The sequence below is a fragment of the Plectropomus leopardus genome, chromosome 11 (genome assembly GCF_026936395.1).
Source record: "Plectropomus leopardus strain MGB_pleo_1.0 chromosome 11, ASM2693639v1, whole genome shotgun sequence".
Lineage (NCBI taxonomy): Eukaryota > Metazoa > Chordata > Actinopteri > Perciformes > Serranidae > Plectropomus > Plectropomus leopardus.
In genome coordinates this window covers 5732893-5758840 of record NC_142186.1, presented here as the reverse complement: position 1 = coordinate 5758840, position 25948 = coordinate 5732893, and the positions used below count along the sequence as shown (strand labels likewise).

The window sequence follows — 25948 nt, the reverse complement described above, 5'->3', positions numbered from 1 at the left end:
TTTGCTTGCAGATATGTAGACCAATTATATCTTGACAACTATATTCTAGTCTAGCCCAATTAAGCTGATCTTGGTTTTCTTGCAAGAGTAACTTAACTGCAGATTACAGTGAGGCCTTGGAAAACACAAAATATTCATAATTAGATATTCTATGGCCACTTACCTAATAAATGCTTATCGCAATTCAGAGCTTATTTAATATATCACCCACAGAGCCGGTTGCATGTGTTACCTTGATTTCACTTATGAGCAGAATTGACTGACAGCAAACTCTTCTGGAGCAGTTCTCTGCAGACGATGTGCTACCAACTGTATGTCTGTGCACTTGTGGGTAGGCTTTGAGAGGTGGCACTGCAGCTCTACATTCTTCTGTGGTGGCCTTGCAGTGCCCTCCCTCCTCGAAGTGAGACACACCCAGAGCGCTGTGTGGAAGGAAACAGTTTAAAAAAAGGTTTCCTTTCCCTTTTGCTGTTCATTCATGCAGTGGCAACGATGTAAATTTACTGGCTTTACCGTGTTGCTCTGCTGTCTTTTTTGATGAGCGATGCCTTTTTAAGGGGGGCAGAGATCTTGCGTCTCCTGTCTACAAAGGTCCAGGATGTTCCAGTGTGTAGCTATTGTGCTTGTAGTTTACATTGCCTTTTATAATTTTATTTTTGTGAGAAATTTTCAGTTTTTCCACTGAGAACAAGTCTATGTGATATGTTTAAATGAACAAAAGACATGACTGAGCACAGCGACAGCAGCAGGGTGTTTGCATTGGAGACACTGAATCAAACTGGTGTGCAATAATGAGAGGACTTTCTGTGGGTCTCCTTGTCTGCTCCTAGCCACAGAATCTGTGTGACTCACTTATTCTTGTACAGTGTTTCAAAAATAGAGCAACTGAGTTAAATGGTTGCTGGATCTAGCGTCCAACTGTAGCAAAACTTACTGGTTTTTGAGGTAAAGCAACCACTTCTGGGAGTGAAAACTCATTAACTTCAAATACAGATGGCTTTGGATAATTCAGCTATGTAAAAAGAAACAAACTATAAGGCTGCTGGAGTCAAAACAGTCAAAACTAGCAGTGTATAACTTCAAATGGACAAGTAGAAACTTAAATTATTATTTTTTTATTCCACTTACATGAAATTACACATTTTCCCCAAATAACAAGTTATGCTTGGGTGTTCTGTATGAAAATTCCAAAGACATGAACAAACCTAGCCCGCCCGACAACAACCATCCTTACATCTCCACAAACTACTTCTTACCAACATGCAGTTTAGGCAAGTATTGAAAGAAAACAAAAGGAGAATAAAAGTCAAATCAAATAAAAATCTTAATTTGAAAAAGCAGTAACTAGATAAGCATGTGGATCTTTTTTTTTTTTGCTGTGCTCATAAAAACATCAACAATACCAAGCTTGTGTGCTCTTTTGTTCTTCAAAGTTTTCTATACCTCGTAATTGATACATAGAAATACAAAAGCAGGTCACCAAAAACAAAAAAAAATAATAATAAAGAGTAGAAAGTTGAGCAACTGACAGTAAATGGAATGTAACCGTTGTGTTCCAACAAAACCTTGTCTTCTGTCTCCAGCACTTTCCATCACACATCCACTGCCTTCACCTCTGCTGTCATTCCTTTTGCCAAGTAGACTTAACAGCTGCTGTCTTCTAACATGTGTGGAGCCAACTATGCATTTTGAGAAACCACAAAGGTATCATCAGAACGGTGTTAATCAAGGATGGTTAATATGAATAGGATACGCACACAGTAAAGCTGTTTTCTGACTCTAAAAACTCAACCTGCTGCATGTTTCAGGAGTATTGCTCCCACACACAAAAAAAGGTCAGCAGACAAGCAACCAACCCCAAATACACTTTACCCTTCCACATGGACACTCCCACCACGCAATTTAAAACTTTCCCTCCCTCCCCATCCCTTTCTCCCACAGTTACTACAAAAAGGAGAAATAGTAAACCGATAGGAATGAGATGAACTGAGAGAACTAAATAGAAAAAAGATGGAGAGAATTGGACGACAATGATGATGATGAGGTGGTCTCAGTGTTGATGATGGTGATGAAGATGAGCCAGGATGATGGCAGGTAGACAGGGAAGACTACGGGGGTCTGGCTCATTCTCTGGTCTCATCTTGTTCATCTCCCTCAACCTGGTTATCGGAGGTCCACAGCTGAGGAGAGAGGAGGACAAGCAGCACAAAGAGAAGTAGTTAGAGGGAGGACAATAAGATGCTCACAGAGGTCAAAGAAAATAGATCAATACCGAATCTTAATATACTTTTATTTTTCAAGTGAATCAACACTAAATCAGGGTTCCTGCAGCTTAAGGCAAGTAATATTTAAGGTCTTCTAAGACCCTTTTAATGCCACTCTGACTGAAGTTTAAGACTTAAAGGGGAGTGGAACACATGAAATACAACGAACATTTATTATCATAAACATATCTATTTGGTTAACCAACAGAAGCAGGAAATATTAGGCATTTCTTGCTTTTTTTCTTGACGATCATGTGTTGCTCACTCTTCTCTCTGAAATCAATTTTTCATTTTTCCAAAAATGTGATTATTTTTCTTCTGGTTACAGTGTGGGCTTCATGCTAGTTCCTATAGCTTGATGGACTATCGAAAAGAGGCAGGGCTTAGAGGAGGGTCGGTTAGGGATTATCAGTTCGTCAATCACAGAAAATTGCAAAAACATTTACTATTAAGGTTTAAAATCATTCTTCAGCAAAAATGGCAAAACCTCTGGTTTCAACTCCTCTAAATGAGAGTGTCTGGTTTTCTTACTCCTCTGATAGTAAATTGAATATCTCTGGGTTTTGGACTGAAAACAAGACATTTGAAAACAACAGCATGGGTATTTTAAAGCACAAAATCTGTTGGTGTAATTTGAATTGATAAATGTTTCAGTAATGGAAACTTACTGTCAAGTTGTCTCTCAGTAGCTGCATGATTAGTGTACTGTCTTTGTACGAATCTTCACTCAGTGAATCGAGCTCAGCAATGGCATCATCGAAAGCCTAAAAGATTCAAAACACCTTTTTAACAGCAAGAAAATGGAGATCTTCAACAATCTGTTATGTGTCAAAAGAATGTTTGTGTGAGGTCAGTGTTTGTGCACAGGTCTGTATTGCTTTCTCACTGCAATTCAAACAATCTTATGAGTCTTCACAAAAAAAGTGACATGATCACAAATTTGCATTACATTAAGCAGTTTAATATCCTCATAAATATGAAAGACAGTTCTTTGGCGGTATGATCTTACACTTTTTGCCAGCTGGCAGGCCTGTTCAGGTGAGTTGAGGATCTCATAGAAGAAAACAGAGAAATTGAGGGCAAGACCAAGGCGGATTGGGTGCGTGGACTGCATTTCTTCTTTGCTGATATCAAAGGCCGATTGGTAAGCGTCCCTTGAACTTTCAATGATATCTGAGAGAGGAGAAAAATTCACAAAAGCTATCAAACATTAAAAATCACAACTGATGATACTATACTATACTATACACCCACTTGTTGGTTCAACATATAAACCTAAACAAAACTAATGCAATATTCTGAATCATTTCCAATGTTGTGGATATTGCCTGGTGCATATTTTGGTACCACCTTGGTCGAGGCTTTAAGCTAGCTGGATCGATACCAGAGAGTGGAGTAACAACACTGCAGAGCACTGACTGATCAGAGAGAACTGTTACTGGTGCAACACGGGAAATACTAAACCCGCCATTTATCAAAGGGCCAAGCTGCCGCAAATAGTGCGTGCAATATTTTCTCACACTCAACCAAAATTTAATAAAAATGGAAGCTGCAAAACCACACTGTGGTAAATTGACAAAGTGCAGACGTTCCTCTGGTTCAACTGCCGATGAAATGATAATTTGAGAGCCGGATTGAGCAAAGATTGTGTGTTGTGTTGGATATGATGTCGCAGCAGTATCACATCGCGTTGCTATGATGGTCAATTAAGAGTCCTGCCTATATTGGTAATTACTACGCTGGAAAAAGAAACTGAGAAAAGCGCTTGGTATCAAAAGTGAGTTGAGTTGAGCTTGTGTCCTTTATTTTGTCCCCTTAATTATTATCAATTGATGTTAGATGAGATCGAATTGACACCTCACTTCGTGTATATATATATATATATATATATATATATATATATAAAGATAAGTTAGCTTCAAAAGTGTCTCATGACTTTCCTCAACACTGTATAGTAACACTGTAGCAAAAACTAACAACTAACACAATACACCTCTCTGTGGTATGAGCAAGGGCTTCTTCTTTTAATCTCTGCTGAGTATATAGCACCAGGGAGAACACTTTTTATACAGATTATTTCCTGGTTAGTACAGTAGCACCTCAACAAGCTCAAATTTAAACACATGTATTTGCATCATCTAGGGGCAGTTGTTCTAAGATCTAAGTTCAGCCCAAAAACCAAAACAGATTAACAAGGTTTGGAAAAATGGATGACATGACTCTTCATTATGCCCAATCAGACATGCAAAGCAGTAGCCAGCGGGGTGTATCATTGAGGTGGCTCAAAAAAGCAGTATTATTCTGAAATTGCTTTGGAAAACTGAATTTCTGCTTTCTTACAGAAAGTTTGATGAGAACATCAATACACTCACTGTCTGTCTGCCAAACGGTTTGGGATTTTATGGGAGAGTTATGTGAAGGACTATTTTTTACCAGGAACAGTAGCCTGTTAACGTTGTGGTGTCACCATGAGGTTGCCAGGCATCCAGACAGACTCTAGGAAATCCCTGCTCTTGGAAAAGAAATGGTTCACAAGAAACTATGAAGTTCTTACATTTTTTGTTTACACAGTTGACTTCTGTGACAGGAGTCAGAGTTAGACAGTAGAACTGACTGTAAACTGACAGATTACTACTGCCAGGGTTTTATTGGCTGTATGCATTGATATGATTGGAGGCAGATTATGTTGTCCTCTTGCTAAACAGCTTGTGACCTTTTAGTTTTCCCGATAACAAGAAATTGTTAAATAGAAATAAAATCAGTAAAATGCAAACAGTTTCAAATAATGAGGACTTGCAAATGAGTCCACTGAGTTTACTAGCTTAAGGGAGGAGACCAGTGAATCATACTGCCTCTATCTCTTAACAGCCACTAGGGGGCAAATAGGTAAATGAAATGAAACTGATGGACTACACATGAGGTGCTTGCTATCCAAAAAGATGTGATCACACAAAAGCTGGACCCCAATATTCGGCTTTTTGAATATTTGTTAATTTGGTGGGTATTGCGTTGTCAATATAGGGATTGAGATATTTTTTATTTTTTAAAATTTTTTTCTGCAGAGTAAGAATGTCATTTCAATATTTGTGAGAATAAATAAATAAATCCATCTTAAGTCTTAGAATTATTATACTCTGCTTCTGTTTTACAGGGATTTGTCAGGTTACTATGGGTAGCTTATAGGTTTAGAATTATTTGTCATAGAAAGGCGCACGCACGCACGCACGCACGCACGCACGCACGCACGCACGCACGCACGCACGCACACACACACACACACACACACACACAGACAGACAGACAGACAGACAGACAGACAGACAGACAGAGGAATGATCATTTCACCCAACGGTTATTAACGGGTTTATTGACTGAGTAGAGCCACTTCACTGTCGATTTGAGCAGCACCAGAAAGCAAACACAGAACCCCCCACCCCCACCCCTGTAGCTCACCCTGAGTGCAGCTCTTTCCTGCAGCACAGCGCAGGCAAATTTCAACGTCTTTCAGACGCACAAAACATGTACTGGGGCCCATTAAAGCCCAACAGTATGTATGTTGAAATTTAGGTTACATTTACAAAACCAATGGTCTCTGCTTATAGTGCACTTTTTTTCAAAATATTTACTGACTAGTTGTTAACTATTAACAGTCAAAAACACTAAAAAGAAGCTGTAGCATTTAAAAACATTATACAACCTTTTCTGTGATGGTGTTGGAATCAGCACTGAAGAGCCACTGTCATAGAGCGTCATAGGCCAATGCTAAAGTGTTCATTTAATAGGATTTCATCTGATACACCCTTTGTGGCTATGCTAGGAATGGAGGATGTAACTTCTTACAATTCACCTTGCCAGAGAGCAAAACATACACATAAATAATGAAAATAAAGAACTACCACCCCCAACATAAAGATGGTAAAGAAAAGATTGAACATGGTGCTTACTTGTCTTATCCTCTCCACAAGCCACCTCAGCTAAGTAGCGATAGTAATCTCCTTTCATTTTCAAATAGAAGACTTTGCTTTCTGCTGAGGAGGCTTTGGGAATGAGATATTTGTCCAAGAGACCCTGTGGCAGAAACACACAAAACAGAGAGAGCAGACTGTTAGAAAAGAGCTAAGATATTCAATCCATTGTGTCAACTATAATGCATATACATTGCTTGTTTTACGCTTGGGGCTGTAAGAAGTTGAAATGAGCAGACACAAGAGCAGTGGTCATTATTTTAACCTTTACTGAGCATAATATCTCACCAAATCTAAATTAGGGTAGAGCTGGCTACCTCCAATAGCCCTGGGACTTGAGCCTGAGACTTAGAGCTACATCACAGATGCTTCAGAGACCACTGAAGGGGGTGGGGTAGGGGAGTGGATCTGTGAGGATAGCAGATAACATGAAAGCATAAGGGAGGCGAAAGGGTCGGGCTGTACAGAAGACGGGGGAGTGCAGAGGGTTGGAAAAGAGTCGAGAGTGTCTAAGAGAAAAGATGTGAAGAAGATAAATGATAGGAGCATGGATGAAAGATGGTGGGGGTGGCGATTGAGAGGACAGAGCTAGGCTGCTGAACTCCTCATGAGCTTTTGCTGAGGAAGTAGGTCACTCACAGAGCCCAGCTTGGCTCTTTCTAACACATGCACCACTTGACAGCCTCTTCTTGTTGCTAACCTGACTGCTAGCTGGCAGAGAATAGCATACCTATTGTGTTAGCTGGCGAAAGTGCATCTAAGCTTACTATCTGAAGAGTGCTGTTAATCCACTATGTTAACATGTGGGACAAAGACTTAAATACTGCTTTTACATAAATATGATGTAATGCTTCACTCTAAGTGCAGATTTGAAACCATCATGGCTTAACTAAGGGTTTTAATGTAGTTTCCATGTGGACATTTCCATGTTGTTTCTTAACAAAAGCAATGACAAAGAGTTTGCCATATACATATATTCATAGGAAAACAGAAAAGCAGAATTCCCCGTGCCATTAGTGATGGTGAAAGGTTGTTAGAATTGCAGCTTAGAGCTAAATACAAAAAGCCTCCTAATTTCTAAAACTATGAGTTGAGATAGCATCAGTTATGGGCCAGCCTAATGCTCTTTAAATAGGAATAGTAATATACGGGTCTCTGGATAGAAGGCAAAAATGATAAGTGAAGCCAAAAGTAGCAAAATGCAGATTCAGTATGAAAAATGATGTAATGTAGGATTACACCGAATGACTCAATAACAACTCCGCTCCACAACAGCGCATGATATTAATAGCTCAAGCACAGACCAGTATTCCAAATGGATTCAGAGACATGGATTTTTCAGGTTGTGTAAGAATGTGTTTCATTACACAGTGCATTTGTACATTATCCCAAGTACAATGGAACAAACAAGCCTGATGTAAGTGTCTGCATTTGCTGAATGCTCTTAGACTGATGTGAGGGATCAGGGAAGCCCTCTGGGATCTGAATGTGGAACTGGGCCACTGGCAAGGGCATAGCTACAGTCCAACTACAACCATGACAAGGAGGTTCAAAGCAAACTAAATTCTATGATCCCATTTGATTATATCACTATATTCTCGTTGCATTCATAGGACTGAGAGATGCCTACAATGGGCAGCACAAGCAAGCCAAGATGAAAAAGCCTCAGAGCTCAGAGGAACAGGCAACATAGTCATGTTACTAAAAGAAATGCACAGGTCAGGCCTCTGTGTAGATTTCTGCCCACTGCTAGAGAACTTGTCGTTCTGTTTTTGCAACACGTCCTGGAAATCTAATAAACGCCAGTCAAAGTGAGCATCAGGGTAATGTGCGTGTGTGTGCAAGCACATGCTCTAAGGAGTGTCCAGGGCAAGCAGCCCTGCAGAACTGAAAAATTATTAGTTTATTTTACTTTTTCTATGCAGTATATGATGCTGCTGAAATAAAAGTCAGAAAGACTGACGTGATGTGCATCTATTATTTCTTAAAAATGTGTTTCATACTTTTTATGCACTGTTACTGTTTTGACTTTTGTTGTTTAATATTTATTTAATATTTCTATATTTCTGGCCTGTCTGCAACTTATTTCTATGTATGTATGTATGTATGTATGTATGTATGTATGTATGTATGTATGTATGTATGTATATATATATATATATATTTATGTGTGTGCATGTGTGGGTGTGTTTAAAAGTATAGCACTCTTGTATGTAAAGCACTTTGAGCTGCATTTTATGTATAAAATGTGCGATACAAATAAAGATTATTAAAATTTTTGTTTTTGTTTTAATATATGCCTTTTTAAAAATTGAATGTTTCACCCTTTCCCATGTTCCAATAATAAAAAAAGTAATCAAAATTATCCTAATAAACCATTATATTGAAATCGCAATGCTTAAAAACAGCAACACATATTCAACACCCAAGAATTGTGATATTATTGAATCCGGTGATATACTTATTGTCCCAGCCATATCCGTTACCCCCATTTGATTCATCATGTTTGTGCCCTTTTTTAGTTTCCATTCAGGACAGGAATGAACACGACATGTATGTCGTCTGAAAACACCTCGTACAAACTAGTTTGCTTCATGTACACCCCAGCCTTGTCCCTGTCCTTATAACCCTCCTACATTGCCCTCTTTACTCACATCTCTCTCTATTTTGGTCCCCATAAGGCTGTTCGGCTGAAGTGGAGGTCAGCGAGCCAGAGCACTGGTGGCTCAGCGGCTGTCATTAAAGGATTAGGACATAGTGAGTCACCAGGCAGATAATGCACAGGCTGAGAGAAGAACAGAGTAGCAGATGTCCTATAGATGCTACAGTACTTCAGATATGTACACATGGCAGTTTGAAACTAGTTAGGATATAATCTGGAACAAAAATCAAGTCATTTAACTCATAAAACTCCATATCTTTAGAAAAACTGGCAACATGCTCTAACCAAGAGAGTCTGTGCGCAGGGAGCCCAGGATTCTGGGGCATCTTTGCACAAGGCCTGGTTGCCACTGTCGCTTTAAGGATACACCCTGCCATAACAAACCCAATCAAACAAAAGGCTGATTAACCAAAATCCTTGGTAATTTCAGTGATTTCCTTTGTCTTGCTACAGCATGCATAGTTTACACAGTGCAAAGCTAGCTTGCACTTCTGTCAGTGACATTTACACTAGCACCTGCCCATCATGACAGCCCTAAACCATAGCGGCGACTTTTAAATTGGCTTTGCTTTTTTGGGGAACACCCTTGCAGGCAGGCAGATGTCAGGTCTCAGCGGTGTGAAAGCAGCTTAATTTTTACATTCTCAAATGACGCATGATTACTTTTTAACAGCAGGCAGCAACATTATAATGTTGCCATTAGCAGGGCTGTATGTGAGAGTACACACAACACACCACATTCAGTTGATTTTCAGGGGATAACCCCACAGACTTGATGCTGACTCTGCACTGGAGCAGGGCCAACAAACCCCAGGCTAAAGTCAGGGTTAGCCTGCTTGGAATGTGTCAGGATGGGCTAAGGTGGAAAATGAGATTTTTAAAGATCGATGTTACTACAGGGATGTTGTGCATCACTGCATTAGATTGTTCAAATGTACCTGATAAAATGGCTACTGACTTTTATTAATTCCCTGCACTGTGTGGGCTCATGAATTCTGTATTTTCCTACTTTCTCATATTGAGGTTGTCCATTTATAATTTGACTGCGGCTTGAACCGCTAATCAAACGAGGAAGTTTTTGCCATTTCAAAAGAACTGCTACTACTACTCCTGCTGCAGGTGTAATGAGAGAGGTCCACTTGGAGCACTACCATAAGTCAGTCTGACTTAAAAGGATTAACACACTTACCACTTAACTTACTGTTGAAAAATCTGGCTACCTCAGACTATGAATGACGAACCAAATTAATATAAGCTTAGTGTAAGCCGGTTTAAGAACTTAAAAATCTCCTTTTCATGTGAGGAAGAATGCAATGATAAGCTACAGGTCATTAATGATGACAGAAAACATATCGTTGTCGGGCGCAAACCTATCTTCACATTTCACCATTTTCATGTTTTTAATAAATTAATTCCATTAGTCCCCATCTACGTCTATCAATGGGTTTCTACCATTTCTCAATCAATGTAATGTGTTTAAAAATGCTTGTAATTAAACCTCCTATCTCCATTGGATCCTTTTAAAATCCTACCTTTTTTTTCGATTCCTGAAAAACAGCAATTTTGGAGATAGGTGGTTTGAGCCTGACAGCAGCAATATGCAGAATTTCTCTGAGACAGTCAGGAAGAGAAATGAAGCACTTAAGGCGTGGCACTTCTCTACAATGTCTACTGCGTCTTATTGACAGAAATGACACATCAGACAACATGAGCTGTTGAAGGGAGGCATAACTGTGGAGTTCGACTCACTCCTCTGTCATCCAGTATTTCTTCACATGTTGAGTGTCAAAAGGAGATGACCAGCTTAAGTAATTCCATGAGGTGCATTTTCCTCTTATCAGTTACTTCATTATCCCTGTACCTCCACAATAGTGCCTCAACAACTTTGACACTTGCTGAAGATTATCAAATCCTTTTTGTGTTTATGGTAAAATGTCCATTCAGTACTACATGACATCATATAACTGAATTGTGAACATTTGCCCTCCTTTTACCATGCAGTATACAGAGCCTTGTATAATTAGTGTAACCCCATTGAGACAAATGAGCCACTTTCAGACATGCACCTTGTTAAGGATAAGGACACCTATGCCTAAATGACAAAAAGCTTTATCAGATAGACACAGCTAGCAATGTTGTCCAATGAAATGTTATCAGTCTCACCAGCACGTCCTTGCAGATGTCTCTCAGCTCTTTCTCGATCTTTTCCCGGTACTCTTTGGCCATGGCCTTCTTGCATTCGCTGCCCTCCGTCTTCTGCTCAATGCTGGAGATCACGCGCCATGAGGAGCGGCGGGCACCCACCACGTTCTTGTAGGCCACTGACAGCAGGTTACGCTCCTCGTTTGTCAGCTCTGGGCAACTCTCCGTCACGTGCTTCATCGCCGCAGCCATGTCGTCATAGCGCTCAGCCTGCTCGGCCAGCTTGGCCTTTTGAACCAGTTCCTTCTGGGGTGCCTCGCACATGACTGCTCACTGGACAAAGAAAATCAGACAGGAAAAGAGGACAGATGGCAGCCAATTAAGTGAGTGGCAAGAGGACATATTTTTCTTTATTTGGACCAGCACCTATTTACCAGAAGAACCCTTCGCTAAAGAGTGGAGTAAAAGGGACTAAAAAATAGAATATCAAGAGCAATTAATGCAGCAAAAGAGGAATCATCCATTGGTTTAATGATTTATTGTGTTAGTCCAACTAAAACTGGACTTTTAAAAGCACTGAGTTCAAGTGAAATAATTTTATGTCAAATTTCTTACATTTCAAACACCTCAATAATGCATTTGGAATTGAGCTACTCTTTCATGTATATGCCACAAATGGACCTGAACTGGCCAGGGCATCCTGTGCATGATCCTAGTCGCTGTGCTGGGCCTGTTCATTATCTATGAAGGGGTAAGGGGTGGTGCAAAACAGGTAAGGCATTCTGAAAAATTAAGAAACTGGGGAGGAAATTGTGTTTTTAGTTTCGCTTAGGTGAGGGAAATACATATCTAAATTGTAGTATTTTGTTATCCCTTTAGATAAAAAAGTCAGCCCCTGCCACCCCCCTGGTCTGATAACTAAAGTACAGTCCCTACAAGAGATTGGGTCAGGTTGCAGTGAGGGTAACACCAGCACAGAAGCTAAGCAATGCACTGCTGCAGATGTGACCTCAGCAAAAAATGTTAAACACCTTAAAAAAAAACAATATCAGTGTAAATGTACATTATATTTGAATATTTGCTCTGCTTTACCTTACACAACAGCTGATTGAGGCAGTGGTAGTCCAGCAACTCTACTGTGTGGTAGAGTAAAATGACAGTGGAGTCTGGTGTTTTTGATATAACAGCTTCAAATCCCCATTGGAAAGGGCTGTCTTGTGGCAAGATAAAGTGGTGAAAATATTCTAAATATAGTGTATACTGATATTGATATTTTTAGGTAGTTTAAAACTACCCAATGAAGGCAGAGTTTGTTCTGCTCTGTTTGATTATATCTACGTAATGCGGTGGTTTTCTCCCTCGAAGTTCTTGCAAATAAACATTTTGATTCAGTCCATTACAACTAGCTGAAAGAGCTATATCACCAGGTGGTCATATAGCTGACGGATATAGCTCTTGTGTCAATAAATCGATTCTACCCCAGTTGTTGTATACATGGACAGGAGTCCAATTAAGTAACTGTAGCTACACTTATCTCTGCATGTAAATGTACCGACTATGTACAAGCTAAAGAAGTTATAAAATAATCATTGTGACTTTAGTATTGAAATAATATTGTATCATGGGGCCTCTGGTGATATACACCCCCATTAAAGATGCAGTTGCATTAAAATAAAAAATACTAGAAATACTACTATTAGCTTAGTGCTGTATTAGCCCTGCAAGTTACTAAGCAGTATTCAGTGCAATAGGGGCTGGCAAAAGGAGAAAAGAAAGGTACCAAAAGATATAATGTAAATACAGCCTGTGTGTACATTTGACACAAACACTCAACGCGCAGGAATCCTCATCACTAGATCAATAAGCTACATCCGTTCGACCCGCCCAAAATAGCCAGCGGGGTTACCCAAAATCAATCCCTTCTTTTTCCATTTCGGAGAGCTTGTAGTGTGATGTGATCAAAATTTGTCCTAACATACAGAAAAAAAAGAGAATTTAACTGACACGTACTGACACATGTTTTGTTTTGCTTTGCTTTACTTTTTTTCAGGTAATTTCCTTGAACTTTTTACTGATTTCTTGCTAATATCTGGGTTTTTCTTCTTAAATTCCTCATTACCTTCTCCCCATGTTTTGGAAACAAATCAGGCCAATTTGCTCGGGTTTCAAAGGGTTAAAAACACACCACTACTGGGCTCTCTTTGTCAGACTGAAATGGTGTTTCACTATGCAGTATACACGTGTTATAACGAAACGGTTTCAGGACTTTAAAATTTTAAAAACAGAATGTACTGGGTTTGAGCTGGTTTGTGGAAATTATAACAGTTCCAGGAAGTAGACTGGCAATGTACCCCTGGATATTATGCAACATGAACGAGGGGTGTTTATACATTTCGATCGATAACTACATGTGCTACATGATACAGGTCATTTCGTATTTACAGCGTAAGTCACGCATGCTTATAGGAGACTAGGCACAGATACATGCAAAAAGAACTCAATCTTGAATCGCTGGCATGCCTCCTGGGCAAACGCCAACCCCCCCCCCCCGGCCTTCTCTTTATGCTGTCCTCACAGACACCACACCCATCCTTCTACCTGTGGCTCGCCCAACAACCGCGAACATGGAAATTAAAGTGAAAAATTACAGCGCTTTCCTGAACTAAACACCGGTATATTCGGCAGACATGAGCCCGGAAGCCCCCCATTAATTAAAGTTTCGTTAAATGTAACAAGTGCTTACGACAAACAATTCACCGAATGAAAGAAAACCGCGACCGTTAGGCCCTCGTGACCCGTTTCCAGTATGGCGCCGACTATTTCCTGAAACATACGCGCTCCAAGCCAGACCACTTCAAATGGACTAGGTGTTACACCCATTTTTTTTTTTTTTGGCTATTCTGATTCCTTCATAATGTGCAAACACACGCAGACGTTTCTGATATCCTCACGTTGAAAAAAAATAGTTTGGTTGGTTCGAAGCTAAATAAAAAAGGTGTGCATCAGAGTTTCGCTGACCGTCTGGTGGCATATGTGATGTTAATACTTTGTCTCATCTTTTTAGTTTTACCTATTCATAAACCTACTCGACACCCAGGAAATAAACCGATAAACTACATGAAGCGACCGCACCACGTATGTTATTGGCACTTTCAGCAAATTTGTAGTATCACAGAAGCTAAATTGCTTAAGATAAAACCCGGAGAATAACAGACATATTCACAAGCGAACGTTATTATTCCTCCAACACATTCCCATCACAGTTGCCTGGATATTTGGCAACAGCCACACTTAACCTATTAGGATAACCTGACACTTTACCCGTTATCTGGTTTAACAGTAGTAGCTAATGTAATAGAATATTAAGAGCTTCAACTTCCGACTTGACCCGCCTTCCACGTCTGCTCCTCTGATGTTCCATTTTAAAACCAGCCATTAGACACATCCCAACTGTAGCTAAGCTAGCCATTGTTCTTGTGTCTGATGATTGTCGCCGCTACATACAGCCCTACAGTCAATCGGCGGCAATGCGATTCCGTTATCTTTACATTCTACGCTGAACTAGAAGACCCAACGATAAATTAGGCAAACGTAAAAGTGCAGTATTAAAAGCTGCTGGTCCTTTCATACCTGAATACTGGCAGATAGCAGTGATTTCGGCGTGCCAAGCTACAGCTGATTCTCTCAGCCCGTCTGCGTGAATGCAGTCCACGGGGTTTCCCTCCAATCACACCAGTCCAAGGCACGGCTGGAGCAGGGAGGACTGACGTCAAACGGTACCAAGACAACCGAACACGAGACATTGTGAGAGGTGTAGTTTCTCTTCCCTCTACCAATACTTATGTAGTCCATATCAGGCAAATGATGAAAAAAGACAGTGTTAGAGCACATTGATGTCTTTATATTGTATGGGTCCATGTAATCGATTTATAAAAATATGATTTTGAAGCACTTCTTATTAAATCAATTGTGTCGAGGTGCATCTTAGCAAGCACATTGCATTTCTGAAAATATTAACATGGAACATTACAGTAACATACAAATTATTTTTTAAAGAGGAATTATGTTATTTATTTGTTATTTCTTATTTGTTTGTTTATTTATTTTAAATTTATTTCAATGTATTATATTTCTATAGGTATGACTTCCATTGTTCTGTACTTCACTTTATGACCAGGGTATTTGGCCCATAAGTTGAGTTAGCTGCTAACTACTACTAGAAGCTGGGTGCTCCCTTTTAACAACTTAGAATTTGCAAAAAAAAATAATACAATTTAAAATTTGTTTTTTAGAAAATATTTAAAATATAGAATTTTACTACTTATAAACAGAGTTTTCTGGAGATTTTGCCCTTTTTTTAGTTTTAATTTTTCTAATAATTATGTCTCACTGTGTATCTCTATCTCTCTTTAAACTAATCTTTTATTAATATCCAGGAAATTTTCTTGTCACCTTTTCATAATTTCTCACAGTTTGCTGGCATCTCTCACCAAGTTGCTGAATGATTTTATTTTTGCAAGTTTAAAGTCAAACCAATTTGTTCAAATTTCAAAGGTTTAAATGCTTGTGAAAAGAACACAACACAAGACACCTGATATGATAACTGATAAGTCTCGAACACTGCCCATTGTTTGGATGATGTTGAACAGATCCTGGCTGTGTGGAGGTAATTGGTGATGGGGGTTTTATCTAGAGTGCACAAATCTCTACCAAAGTGATATTTCACTTACAAAATGAGATATCATCATTTTCCACACAGTGATGAAATTATGTCTGGAATTGCTGGAGATGCTGAGGGCATCACAAACTAGAACACAGGACACAGTGCTACAGTATATATTGCCTAATAGAAACTACTATTTCTGCATTCTGGTTGGTTTCCAAGGGGAGAGAGTGAAGCTATTTTTGCCTTGTCACATGTTTTCCCCTCGGGCCAAGATTTCAAGCTTGTAACCTATTTAAGGGCAGATCAGATTGGTCGACCACAGAAATACATACCTACCAGCGCAACAAAAAAGTGAGTCACCTCTCGTCAAGGTGCGGTCCAGGAAGGTTGTCGCATCAAACCAGCAGCAAGTAAAGGAAATAAAGAGTAAACTAAGTGAGTCAAAGAGGTAGAACCGGTTTGGTAAGTTCTCATTTAGTGTAACAACGGTGAACTTTAGCACAAATGCAAACACACACACACACACACACTTACAAATGACTACAAAAAAATGTTTCCAAGCAACTTCTTGAGACTTATGGGGAACTTTTACATGGAATGTCTGTTCTGATTTCATCAACCAAAAGCAAACAAACGAACATCAGTCTATCAGTCTTTTCATATGTCATTAAAATCTAAATCTTCTGAAATCTAAAACCTATCTGTGCAACATCGTCTTGGCCACGACATGAGCTGGATTTCAGCTTGGGATGGGAGACTTCACCTTTGTAGCACAACGCCTGTTCAGGGTTAACCCTTTGAAATCTGGATCAATGTCACTTTTCTTGTGCTGCATTCAGGTGCCTTTCAAAATATGTAAACCTTTGAACTCTGAGAAAATTGGCTTGATTTCTTTCAAAACAGAAAAAGGCAATGAAAAACTTGGCAAAAAAACATAGATTTAAAGATAGTTTTTAAGAAGCTAAGCCAAAAATGCCAGAGAACCATAATACTAATTATATAAACTACACACAATAAGTAAGGAAATTTGTGTTTGGTAGATTTAATTCTTTGTTGTAACAATGCCTCTTGGCAATAAATCTTATACCGTTGGAAAACCTTTTTATTTCCCTTTTAAATGGTGCCACATTTCTAAGGAACATGCATTTGTGGGATGAGCAGCAGAGTTGTGGGTTGCACCCATGAAAAATTTGCCAAATCTTCTCTGCCAATGCCAAACAGCTTTTCTTGCTGTTGCTTTTGACTCTTGTTTGAGCTTCTGGTACCCCCAGGTGCTGACTATCAGGTGTCTGATTGGCACCTGATTGTCAGCACCTCAGAGCATGGCCCCTGTCACAGTGGTCAGTTGGTGTCTGCTCCAAGAATCGTGCCAGAGTGACTAACACAACCACGTTGGCTGACTTAGGACAAATGCTGGTTGAAGAATGGGATGCCATCCCACAGCAGTGTGTGACCAGGCTGGTGACCAGCATGAGGTGAAGGTGCCAGGCTGTTGTGGCTGTGTATGGTTCTTCCACACGCTACTGAGGCTCCTGTTTGTTAAATGAATTGTTAAATTGCCAATATGTCTTGTTTCCTCCGACTTCAAACATCCAGTCCACCAAACAACACCAAACAAGAGTCAATAGCACAAAAAGCTGTTTGGCATTGGCAGAGAAGACTTGGCAAATTTTTCATGGGCGCAACCCACACATCACCTCTGCTGCTCATCCCACAAATGCATGTTCCTTACAAATGTGGCACCATTTGAAAGGGAAATAAATAGGCTTTCCAAAGGTATAAGATTTATTGCCAAGAAGCTTTGTTACAACAAAGAAATAATCTACCAAACACAAATTTCCTTACTTAATGTGCTATCTTTATCTAAAATTATTTTAAACAGTATCTGTAATTTTAAAGTTTTGTTCAGTTTATTTCACTGTATTTCTTGTGTGTTTTTTTTTTTTAACTGTCCTGCCTTTTTTTTGTGTTTTTCAGGTAATTTTCTTTCTGTGTCATTTATTCTTAAATTGCTCATTGCCTTCTTCCCCTGTTTCTTAAAGAAATCAGGCCTGTTTGCTCAGGCTTTAAAGGGTTAACCATGCAGGGAAGCTCTATTGAAAGAAGCTTTTGAGGTGCAATATGGGAAATGTAGGATCTAGTGGTTTTGTTTTTTGAGCCAAAATAGGGACTACTCTGGAGCAGAGTTAGACCTGAGTTTGCAGGATTGTTCCCTGAAGGTGGACTTAACCCAGGGCTAAAAAGTGCCACTGTGAAAGGGGGCTAAGTAAACAATGGAATTTTAGAATGTTAACATGAGTCACGTGTTTCAACTGACATTTAACCCCAGGTGAGCAGAAGTGCAGAGTGAATTTTGTAGCCCTGGGCTTAGTTTAACAATGGGTTAAAAATGTATGTGTGACAAGGGGCTCATTTAGCCCAGAGTCCGATCAGGGTGAAGGATAGCCCTGGGCTAAGAGCATGCAGTGTCAAAAGCATAAGATTGTCAGCATTCAATTTTGGAGCATTATTTCTTAGACCTTATCAAGAAAGGTCTAAGAAGACAAACAAAGACCTATTGACTTAGATCCCCTGATGGTTCCAGGTGTTACACACTTGAACATTGTGGGGAATTGTAGTTCATTACAGTTGCTCTGATGCCAAATATAGAGAATTTTAAAAAGTGGAAAAAAAAGTACAGGTACAAAGTATATAAAATGTTTTAATATCAATACAGTAGTAATAAAAACAATTAACACTAGTATGTAAAATATTTAAAATTAGGAATATGAGTAATTTTCCAAGTACATAAAAATATAAAATATGTGCCAAATGAAACAACACAATGTGTAAAAGTAGTATATGTAGTTTGAAATTGAAATTATATATAAGTACAATAAGAATATAGACAGCATGACAATAGACAGACAGATGTTTAGCACACAGATCTTCAACAGCCAGTTAATACCAAGTGTTACTAAGAACCAATATTATTGGTGTTCACCAGGGGCCTCATGTACAAAGGGTGCGTACGCACAAAAACGTGGCGTACGCTCTTTCTCACGGCAAAGTTCAGATGTATCAAGAGTGAAATGACCGTGGAAATGTGCGGTGCCTCACGCCAACTTCATAGCTGGCGTACGCACGTTTCTACAGCCGTTGATACTTTGGCGACACTCAGAGGTGATCCTGGGAAACATAAAATAAACACGTGTAACCAATCCGTCCTCTGAATGATGACTTAATGATGTGCACATCAGAGACACATGAACAATTAACACCAGTGAACAATTAACACACACACACACACAAACATACGTGTCTCCAATTACATGAGTGGATATAAAAGCGTGCGCAAAGTGGTGCAAAAAGTACCGCTGAAAACAATGGCAGCTTTAGCAGCATTAGAGGACATTGCAAATGGTGCAATTAGAAGAGAGTGTGTGTTTCGAGACAGAGACGATGTACTGGCACACGATGACGACTGGCTCATCAGCCGCTTTAGGTTCCCAGGGGCAATCCTCGTGGAACTGTGCGCAGAGCTGCGGCCGGCCTTGGAGCGCAACACAGCCAGGAGCCATGCGCTGCCTGTGCCCATACAGGTGCTGACCACACTGGGGTTCCTGGCAACCGGGGCATTCCAGAGGGAGCTGGCCGACCGATCGGGACTGTGCCAGTCGACCCTCAGCCGAGCCATGCCAGCCGTATGGGACGGAATTATCCGCATGTCAGCCAGATATATCAAATTCCCATACCATGCAGCTGAACAGGTCAACATTAAAGCGCAATTTGCAGCGAGAGCCGGTTTTCCTAATGTAATCGGAGCTATCGACTGCACACACATTGCTATAAAAGCGCCGTCACATGATGAATTTGTATACGTGAACAGGAAACACTTTCATTCCATCAATGTACAGATCATATGTGATGCGCAAATGCAGTTAACCAACATTGTGGCGAGGTGGCCTGGTTCAACGCACGATTCACGCATTCTGAGTAACAGCATGGTTGGGAACAGACTACAAGCTGGCACTGTGCGCGATGGGTGGCTTCTTGGTAAATAAATTTGTCGTGTAATTATCCTAATATTAGTCCCTGTGATGCGCATTGAGCATGTGCGCCCCCAAATCATATCCCGTCTTCACCGCATCATTACAGCGGTTAGAGTTAGTGACTTGCTGTGTTTTGCTGGTTAAACTACAGTTTCAGATCTAACAAGCCCCTATTTGTCACTGTGCGCAACGTACTCATGTTAATAACCCCGTGCGTAAAGTGTGCGTAAAGACTTATCAGCCTCACCTTCTCCCCGGCGCACTTCTGCACTAATTTGCAACAATAGTGTGTGATCCGTGTAAGTGTATAAACTTAATGAATGGAAGCTTAAAATCCCGTCTTACTCGTCTTTTGTTTCTTATTTTCTGATCGTGCAGGTGCAGGGCTTATTTAAATATGATTTGCTTATTTAAATGGGGGCGTGGACAGGGAGTGGTCGGGTACTCCAACATGTGCGCTCAATTCCACGCTGATTGGGATGTACAAAGGGAATGTGCTTGGATTCATGCGTGCGCCCAGATTCATACATCAGGATTTTTTTGTGCGTACGACGTTTTCTGGATTTGAGCGTACGCCATGTTTCAGTAGGAAATCCACGCAAGTCTTTGTACATGAGGCTCCAGGTCTTGCAACATTCCCACTGACACAGTGATCCATTATTACCTCCATGCTACATTTCTCGTTCTTAAGAATACAGTTGATTTTATTTACACTTTGCAGATGAGCAACAAAACAAGTCTTATTCTCACACCAGGGTGTAACCTGATAAGCTAATAAAGTTATGATTTATGTGGTCTACAGCACCAACAATAACACTAAAGAGCAGAGGTAGATGAGTGTGCTTTTCTCATAGATTAATTCTCACTTTCATTGCTTCACCCCATCGTTTATGGACAGTGCACGTGTTCGCTGTAATATGATAATTATTCAAACTGTTAAACATTATAACTACAGTACACATTAGTCTCTACCCGTGTAGTCTGAATAAGCGTTTGACGAATAAACCTTACAGTAGGTAGAGGCTCAAAACAACTTGACGCAAACATTTAATCACACATTAATACATGATAATAAAAACAACTTAAAAATAGTTCATATAAAAGTGACACCTTTATTAAAAGGGTATACATAACATTGGACAAAGATATGATTATTACAAAAGTAAAAACATGCCTGGTAGTCAGTCCAGACTTTAGCACAGTGATACGATGTCAGTGGTTAATGAACAGTAGGTCTACATGTATTGAAAATAGTTCCTTTTTATAAATTAAATCTCTGTCTGTTAGCATGCTAGGAAAAATAAACTAATATAAAAAGCTAACTTACAGTGTAATGTGGACTTTCAACGTAGGTTCAGAGTCAAAATACCTTGCACCGTCATGATAACATGAAACAGCGTGAGACTGCACTTGGGTTTGTTTACACATATGGCCTTGAGATGACAGGTTACATTGCAAAAATATAATAGTGATGAGCTAAATCATGAGCAAATACTACAGTGGTGCACACCATTATGCCATAGACTTGTTACAGTGACAAAGTGGGAGGACAGGAGTAGATTTTGTGTTTTCATGTCGAACAACCAGTGCAAACTTGTATCTTCACCCACCCTTACTCAACAGAGCACTTCTAACAAGGAAGAAGATATTAGAAATGTGTTATGCAGTCATACGAGTTGAGGAGGTTGCGTCATGAAAGTGTTTGCTATGAGTAGACAGACAGTGCCCTCTCTGGTCAACTTTTACTTCTCTGCTTCACATAAGAAAGTTACAGTCAACATGAACTAAACAAATTTCATGTATTACAATGTGTTAAATATAATCTTTATATCAAAAAAGTAAGTACAGACTCTCGATGAAATTAAAAAAAAAAAATCAGTAGACTGGAAGTAAAACTGAATCTACTAAAAAAAAAAAAAAGTATTAGTGGTTTTGAATAAGCGTCTTTCCAAGCACACTATGAACTCCAAAATCCATCTGAGTAAGCCATATTTATAAACACATTACAAATTAATTTCAGTCAAAAATCCATAATGGATTTCACAGTACATTGGATTAAGATGCAGATGACTTCCAATTATCATCTCAGTATTATGACTTTGTTCAGCTGAGCCAGTGCCAAATTCACATTTTCTTCTAAATTCAAAGCTTGTCCTGACAGTGAGGGAGCCCTGAGATGGTGTGATGGTAGTAGAGCCCATGGACAAGCTAGTCTTGTGAGCATAACATTTTGAAATGATCAGGTAGAAATATTGCATACAATCAAGAGATAAAACATATACATTTTGGCACAAGCCAAGAGAGGGTAGCTTTCTGCAGTGTCTTCAGGAACGGCCAAAGTCTGGTAAGCGAGGATATTTTTGTAAAAAAATTCAAATTAGCAAAAAGACCATGGGCATGCAGGCCAGTAACTGCCCTGCATAAAACACTCATTTATCTAAATTAAGCAGCATTGGGGGAATAACTGAAGTTGGACTGATCATTTATCTAACTCATTGCAAAATGTAGAAGCCTGTCCTGAAATCAGCCACAAAAGGTCTTACTGAAAGAGAGGTGAATCTATTATGCCTCCACACCGACCAACTCCGGGGGCATCGGGGACTTTGGATGTTTGCTTTCAAAGTGCTGCTTAAAGGTCTTCGGGTCGGGCATTTGTGTCTGAAAAGGTGTGGGAAAGAAAGAGGAAAAAATGAGAAAACACACATTGTAAGAGACAATATAAATGAAGCACAGCAATAAAAATGGCAATAATAAATGAGGCATCCAGCAAAGCCTTGCTGTTACTGTTTTTCTCACTGACAATTAAAATGAATGGTGGAGGAGCACACGTCAATATGCAGACATACTATATTTATGGGTGTTTTTACGTCCATTTGTAGCAAGCTGCCCTTTCTTGATGAGTGCGTGTAGAGCGGAGGTAAAGCTAGAGTTTGCATATCAGCTCATATCTGTCCCAGCTGTTGCATAGGTGGCAACAAAATACCAACAGAGCACAAACAACGATGGAGGTCAGAAAACAAGGTATGAGCAAAGACTTCAACACTTTGAGTTCTGCCCATTTTCATACCTGTAATGTGAATCTCAACCATTACTGATTACTGCGTAACCATCAGACGGTTACAGAAAGATAAAAAATTGGACAGAGCCTTCTCAACCGAAGTGCTGTGAAGGCCTTTAAACACTTAACACTAGGGTCTAAAAGAGCAAATCTAAGAATTGGTTATGCCCCCAAAAGATGACACAAGCAGGGACTGCAGATTTGCTATGGTTCATTGAAAGTGGTGAGTTTGGAAGTGTGGTTATTCACTACAGGGCTAAAGCAATAAGTAAAAGTAACATGATCAGGTACCAGCCTTACCTGAATCACACCTACACTACTAACTGCTAAGAACAATATATCTCAGTACTCATCTCCATTAATTTCCATCCTTACTTCACGGTTAAGTAATACCGAGCTCATACGGAATAATTTATGTTGTTTCCCGCCTAAGCACATACCCGACACACAGTGCATGTGTATACTAAAGCAGCCTTTGCTGCTGCCTTCTGGTCATGGCCTTTGCTCTTCTTGATGTCTGCCTGCTTTTTGGCATTCTTCTGCTGGGACTGGATCTTCTGGTGCCCACGGGCCATATCTGATGCTAGACCTGAAGAAATTATACAGGAACAACACCATGAAAAAGGTGATGAGCCATAAACCGAGAGATTATAAAACCTGGCGTGCAAACAAAAACTTCAGAAAAGGAAATGGAAGGGAAAATGTTAAGATAGAGGGACTGTAAAACCACCAACTGGACACTGAAAGCACTTACACCCAATGTTGAGCGAGTGGGATTTTTCTTTTTGGAAAGAAATTTAAGACCAATACTACAGTAGCCGATATCAAAGAAAATAAACATTTAACAACATTAATTACTTACGGTTAGGTTAAATTTCATTTTATTTTTCAAACAGTTACAGTTAAAACATGACTCTTTAGTGGTGTTAATGCAAGAGGCATTCTCTGAAGTATTTTTGATGTTACTCATATTTTGAGCTTTTTCAAAGCAATGTCAGAAAAAAAGATGAACCAAAATCCCACCTCCAATGTCTGAGCATTATTTAGACTTTTGAAAGATTGATTTAACACATTTCAATGCCAATTAAGGCCTTATTTTTAAATTAATGTATTTATATATTATACCTGTATTATAATGTATTGTACCTTTTAAGACTTTTTAAGGATCAGTGGGGACCCTGATTAGACCCATTGATGCTTCAGATGAAGCAATCTTTATGATTAACAATTTAAGGACAGCTGTCAAGTGGATCAATAAACTTCAAAGTGTGCAAGACAGCAGTGGCTGTGAAACATTTATTAAAACTAGGTTAATTGCCGTTTTTTGGGTCACAGGAATAAGGCAATTAACTTGGAAATTTCCCCAAAGAAAATCAGACTGCAGATAGACAGTTATTACAGACAGAATGCTAAAACTAGGTCAGTGGTATGGGTTTGTTTTCGACGGATATTGATGTTGGAGGGACTGACATTCAATCAATACATTAGGGTCAATCAACAGTCTAAAAATAGTGTGTGTTGGAAAGAAGTGCCGATTACTCTCGTTGCCTGAAACTTTGTTAATTTACAAGGCAACCCTTTCCATTAAAAATGTCATCCAGTCATGAGCACTGTGGGTGATGTGAGGTCAGGCCACGCCATGCACGCTAACTAACGCTAACTGATGCTACCGCTATCAGTGAAGACCGGTGAAGACTGGTTTAGCACAACCGTTATAGACAACTTTAGCTAGCCACCGAGCAACGACAGTTGCAGAGGTATACTACGGAAGACAGTCGTCATAGGTACATGAAACCCACATCTTTCATCATCGTCCATATAAAGAATAAATAAGCCATACATTTAATTGCCTGCTTCTCTAGAGAGCCGAGCATTCTGTTAGCCGGTTGCTAACGCTAGGTTAGAACACATACAGAAAATCGAAATGTGAATAGATATTAGGCATTAAGAGTCAGAATAAACATTTTGTAAATCCCTTACCAGTTCAAAAATAATGTACTATTGAAGATAGCCACCAAAATAAAATTCAAGCAACGCTATGTTAAGTTCAGTGGACCCTCCGCTGCTTTTGGTGGTTTGTCCTCACTGTTCGCTTCTGCGCATGCTCGTTCCCCGCTCTGTGCTGCCTTCAAGTGCTGTCAGTGGTCCCGACTGAAGCGTGTGTCTCGCATGATGTCTCGCGATGCTTTGTAACCCGTATTGCAGGGATAATGATGGGATTGAGACATTTCTAACAACACTTGAAGTCAGCATCACTTGTGTCCTATGTTGCAGTCCTATGTTGCATCAGGAAACGCTTCAAGGCCACAGTAAATAAAATAATTATTTAAAAAAAAACATTACAAATGTACTAAAGTTTCTGAGCGTTAAGACGCATTTTACCAATAAAAACACATCTCTAAAAATAACGCGTATAGTAAACCACATGTTGGGATGACTGCTTGATTTTCTGTCTGCATGGTGCGAAATGAAATGCCTACCACAAGATGTCACGGTACAGACAAAAATAGGGCCGAGTTTACTCAGACCAACCACTGTACTTTCCTCCCACCTGTACAATATAATAAAGATAAAGACAGCATAATGTCTCTGGCGTATTAGAATACGACACACATCTTTAAACTATGGGTATTATTCTAATGTTCACTGTGTGGTAGGCTATAATCATATATTTCATCTCATGCTCAAATCAATGGCTGTGGGGGCGGGTTTCTATTAGTAAAATCACATTAGGGACTGTTTATTATGCGAGGGAGGGGTGCAAAACGGGGGAGGCGTGTCAAATAATTTTTATGCATTAAGGAGGGGCTTATGTACTTTTACACTAGCTTAGGGGATGGGATATACAACTTTAAATGGTTATACTTTGTGTTTGTTTTATTGCCAATTTTTACAGAAAAAATGGCTTCCAAACCTGATTTTGGAAGACTTTGTTTTAATCACCAATATTACACCATTTATCACTGCCAGAAACAGAGAAAACAGAAATAATCTTTGGATTTGCCTTGAACACATTATGTGGGCTGAATGCTTCTAGCAGAAGCAAACATAACCAAGTCTGAGCTTAAGATAGTGATATTTTATCAAATGTCTTTATTCTACAAGTCTTGTTTAAAATAGTTTTAGTGAAAAAAAAAAATATTCTAAAACAGTGAAATTT

The 25948-nt window shown here is 39.5% G+C and overlaps 2 protein-coding genes across 2 annotated transcripts; both read right to left on the bottom strand.

Moving 5' to 3' along the window:
* Positions 1–1099: 1099 nt before the first annotated feature.
* On the bottom strand, positions 1100–14821 carry LOC121945574 (14-3-3 protein beta/alpha-B-like). Its single transcript, XM_042489819.2, has 6 exons — positions 14664–14821; positions 11055–11366; positions 6209–6332; positions 3274–3437; positions 2933–3028; positions 1100–2180 (listed from the first exon to the last, which is right to left on the bottom strand). The coding sequence occupies exons 2-6, from the start codon at positions 11355–11357 to the stop codon at positions 2124–2126; spliced, it is 744 nt and encodes a 247-aa protein (XP_042345753.1). The 5' UTR covers positions 11358–11366; positions 14664–14821; the 3' UTR covers positions 1100–2123.
* A 6001-nt stretch (positions 14822–20822) lies between these two features.
* LOC121946326 (transcriptional regulator ZNF706) lies at positions 20823–24927 on the bottom strand. Its single transcript, XM_042490845.2, has 3 exons — positions 24769–24927; positions 23229–23377; positions 20823–22388 (listed from the first exon to the last, which is right to left on the bottom strand). The coding sequence occupies exons 2-3, from the start codon at positions 23361–23363 to the stop codon at positions 22293–22295; spliced, it is 231 nt and encodes a 76-aa protein (XP_042346779.1). The 5' UTR covers positions 23364–23377; positions 24769–24927; the 3' UTR covers positions 20823–22292.
* Between the last annotated feature and the right edge of the window lie 1021 nt (positions 24928–25948).